We start from the raw sequence: 4,227 nt of genomic DNA, 5'->3' as shown, positions 1-4,227 counted from the left end.
CCCCCCCAAGGATACGCAGCACCAGGATGCGGGGGAAGCGCTGGATGGTCAGCTTCTTGGTGCTGCGCGTGCGCTGCCGGCACTTGTCGCACACGGGAGCGTTCTCCGAGTCCAGCTCCTCCTCCTTGGTGAAGAGGCTGAAGCAGTCGTGCAGGGAAACTTTCCCTCCCGCAAAGCTCTTCTGCGGGGACAGAGCGCTCAGGGGACAGCAAAGGGACGGCGAGGGGATGGCGAGGGGACGGCGAGGCCTCTTACCTTGGGGATGGGCAGGGAGAGGTCGCAGAACACCTCGAAGGTGGTGGAGCGGTAACCGCACGCCTGGCACTTGAGGCAGCTCTTCAGCTGCCCCACAAAGAGGTCTGGGGGGCGGGGGGACAGGAGGTGACGACGGGGTGACCGAGGGGATGGGGATGGGGGACGCCCCCGGCCCTGGGGCTGTGCTCACCCACGATCTTGCTGTCCTCCCGCTCCAGGTACCGCTTCCACATCAGGTTGGCGCGTTCGTCGTCGCTATGGGGCAGAGCTCGGGGTCAGGAGGGTCCCCGCGTCCCCACGCTGTCGCCGCCGCCGCGCGGTCCCCTGCCCCCTCACCTCATGGTGTCGGTGTCCTCGGGCGCGGGGGCACGCCGGGTGTCCGACAGGATGCTGGGGGTCCTGCGGCCCTTGCGGTTGATCTCAGCGTGCAGCCGGTCCATGAAGAACTTGAGGAACTCCTGGGCGTCCTGCTGGCTGCGGCGGCACGGGGCGGTCGGCACCCATGGGTGCCCACGAACCAACCACGGGGACGAGGGCGAGCAGCCTCAGGTCTCCCTCCGGCACCCAACCACGGGGACAAGGGGGAGCACCCATAGGGATCCCCCACGGCAACAATAAGGAGCACCCAGCCGTCCCCCATGGCACCAACCACAGGGATGAGCACCCATGGGCCACCCTCCAGCATCCACCCGTAGGGACAAGCACCCAGGGGCCCCCCATGGCATCCAACTATGGGAGCAGGCACCCAGGGGTCCCCCCAGGCACCAACCACACGAACAAGGGTGGCCTCCCAGAGGGATCCCCCATGGCACCAATAAGGAGCACCCACGGGTCCTCCCCAGCACCCAACTGTGGGGACAACGGCAAGCACCCATGGGGATCCCCCACGGCACCAACAGGGAGCACCCAGGGGTCTCCAGCGACGCTAACCATAGCGACGAGCACCCAGGGGTGCCCCACGGCACCAACCCTGGGGACGAGCACCCATGGGTGCCCGCAGCCTCTCACCTGTAGCCGGTGAAGGAAGGGACGTACTTCTGAAAAATGGCCTTGAAGCGCCCGGGGTTGACGGCCTCGGTGGAGTCCGGGTGCCAGAGGGCGGTGATGACATCGGCGAAGGCTGCGGGGACGGTTGGGTGTCAGCGCGGCAGCGGTGGCGGTGGCGGTTATGTAAGGGATTAGCACCCATGGGGGAGCACCCACCCTCGGTGAGCTCCTGCGGCGCGCGGGGCCCGGGCGGCTGCTCCTGCAGGAAGTCCTTGCGCAGGCAGTAGTCCCGCAGCGGCTTGGTGCTGCTCAGGCACTGCAGCACCGCGTTCATGAAGCACTGTGGGGACACGGTGACACCTCGCTGTCACCCCCCCCCCCGAGTCCCTGGGGATGGCTCCGAGCAGGGTGCTGGGGGGCTGAGCGCCCGCCCTGCTCTGCCCAGCATGGAGGGATGGGGTGGGGGTCCCCATGTCAGGTGTGGGGACACAGGGATGGGGACGTGGGGATGCAAAGGATGAGGGCGTGGGGCAGTGGGGAGCATGGGCGTGGGGACACGGGGATGCTGAGCACAGGGACGTGGAGGTGGGGATGCCACGTGCGGGACCCCTGGCCTGGGGACACCAGGACGATGGGCACGGAGATGGACACGGGGATGCCACGTGTGGGGACGTGGGGAGGCCAGGCACAGGGAGGCAGGGACACCAAGCAACGGGCAAGTGCTGGCTGCAGGGACACGGGGACACCGGAGCCGCCGCGTGCGCTTACCGTGTTCCCCAAATTCCGGAGACCGACGTGACCGGATCCCAGCAGCAGCGCGTGGTGGGTCTGCGGGGACACCAAGGCAGCAGCGTCAGCCCCCCCCTGCCCCAAACATCCCCCTGCCCTCGGCACCCGGCACCGGGAGCAGGGCGAGCCCCCCCCCCTCCCCGTTACCTCGCCGCTCACGAGGAGCAGCCCCATCACGGCCGTGTGCAGCACGGACTCGGAGATGTCGGCCCCCCGAGGCTGCAGCTCGCGGCGGGGCAGGAGGCTGCGGTGCAGCTTTCGGGGCAGCTCCACCAGGGTGGCACCCTGCAGCCCGGGCATGGCTGCGGGATGGGACTGAGGCACCGCACCTCGTTAAGCCGGAGCTCATTAGCTGATCCGATTTCCCTCAGCTATTCTGGGCCGGGCGGAGGGGCTGAGCTCGGGGGGATTAATTAAGAGGCAGAGCCACCTCGGGGACAACGGGAGCGTGGAACGGAGCAAAACACGAGCGTGGGGACGGTGCCAAGGGGCCACGGGGTCCCCAGGGCAGCGCTGCACTGCGGGTCACGGTGCCACCAAACGGGGATGAGCTCCGTCCCCGTCCCCTTTGCCACCACTCCGAGGTCTCAATGCTCCTTAACCCCACGACACGAGGTGCAGGGCGGCGAGAAAACGCCCTCAGAGTAAAGGGATCCCATCCCCCAAGCCCCACAGAGGGGTTAAGGAGCCCCGGCGCGTGGCATGGAGCAAAGGGCGGGCGAGGAAACCCCCCCAGAGCAAAGGGACCCCCCCATCCACCCCCGGCTCCCCAGAAGCAGAGCTCGGGACCCCGAACTCTTACAGCTGCCGCCTTCTCCTCGGGCGCTCGGCCCAGCGGGGGGCTGGTGCCGTTGGGGCCGTACGGGGGATCGGGGACACGAGTCCGGGCACAGCCCTCGTGGCGGACGGAGAGCAGCGGGGCGGCGCTTTTCCCATCCAGCCCCACTCCGACGTTGACCCTCCGCAGGGACGAGCTCCGTTTGAGGGCCAGCGCCCCGACGCTCAGCGGGTGCCCCCCGTCCCGCAGCGCCAAGCGGCTCAGCGCCGCCGCCACGTCCTCGCCGCTCAGGTCCCCGATGCTGACGGATTTGGAGCGGGCCAGGTTGCTCCTCCGCCGTTCCGCTCCCGCGGGCAAAGAGAAGGAAGCGCCGCCCGGTGCCGTGCCCGCCTGCGGGGAACCGGGTACCCGCACCCCGTGGTCCGCTTTGAGGGGTCCCCGCCGGCACGCCGAGCCCCGCTTGGCCGCCCGGCCCCGCTCCAGGTCCAGCTTCTTGCCGCGTTCTTCCAACGTGCTGGGTCTGGGGGGCAGCAGACGAAGTTTCGGGGCCGGGGAGAGCCCGTTGGGGGCGGAGGTGAAGGCATGGCGCTCCTGACTCAGCGCCCGGCCCGGCAGCTTGGCGGCGGCTTTGGGTTGCGCGGTGACGACGGCCGGGTCGCGGGCACGGCCCAAGCGATGCTCCGAAGCTTGGGGCATGGTCGGGAGGAGCCTGGGAGGGGGGGGAGATGGAGGGCGCTGGGGGCGGCCGTGGGTCTGCGCCCACCTCAGTGCCCCCCGAGGAGCGCGGGCGGGCGGAGCGTCCCGTCGGCGGGGGCCCTGCGGCACAACGAGAGGGGACGGTCACCCACGGCACCGCGCATCCCAGGCGGGTCCCTGCCCCGGGGTCTCCTCGGGGCACCCACGCACCGGCCCCCACCCCGTGGCCCTCACTGCCCCCTATCCATGGTGACACCGTTCTGTGTTCCGCGCCGGCGTGGTCCCCGACCAATGGTGGCACCATTCCGTGGCCCACCCAGGCCACGTCCCAACCCACGGTGTCCCATTGTGGCACTGTCCTTCGCCAACGGTGGCACCGTCCCGCGCCTCATCCCAGCGCTGTCCCCAGCCGTCCCGTGTCACACGTGGGCACTGTCCCCAGCCAATGGTGATACCTCTCCGTGTCCCACCCCGGCACTGTCCCCCACCAATGGTGGCACCACTCCACATCTGGTGTTGGCACAGACCCCAACCAACGGTGACACCGTTTTGTGTCCCACCCAGGCACTGTCCCCCTGCCTGATCCCATCCCCACCCCATAACCCACCTGGGATCTGACCCCCGCCCACCACTGTCCCCACCCCCACCTGGACACCACCCCCATTCCCCCCTGCTCCTGTTCACACCCCACATCCCACCTGGACGCAGGTGGCAGGAGCCCG

General features: G+C 69.5%; 1 protein-coding gene across 2 annotated transcripts; it reads right to left on the bottom strand.

Moving 5' to 3' along the window:
• On the bottom strand, positions 16-4,116 carry USP21 (ubiquitin specific peptidase 21; the record flags this gene model as incomplete). Of its 2 annotated transcripts, none has more annotated exon segments than XM_021376501.1 (8): positions 16-181; positions 256-359; positions 446-510; positions 592-729; positions 1,264-1,375; positions 1,459-1,582; positions 2,011-2,070; positions 2,834-4,116. In XM_021376501.1, coding segments are annotated over 8 exon segments (1,441 nt in total), but the record flags the coding sequence as incomplete, so codon positions are not given.

Source organism: Numida meleagris, chromosome 24 (assembly GCF_002078875.1).
Source record: "Numida meleagris isolate 19003 breed g44 Domestic line chromosome 24, NumMel1.0, whole genome shotgun sequence".
In the NCBI taxonomy this organism is placed as follows: domain Eukaryota; kingdom Metazoa; phylum Chordata; class Aves; order Galliformes; family Numididae; genus Numida; species Numida meleagris.
The sequence above is the reverse complement of the archived record's forward strand: the minus strand, read 5'-3'. Positions and strand labels throughout refer to the sequence as shown.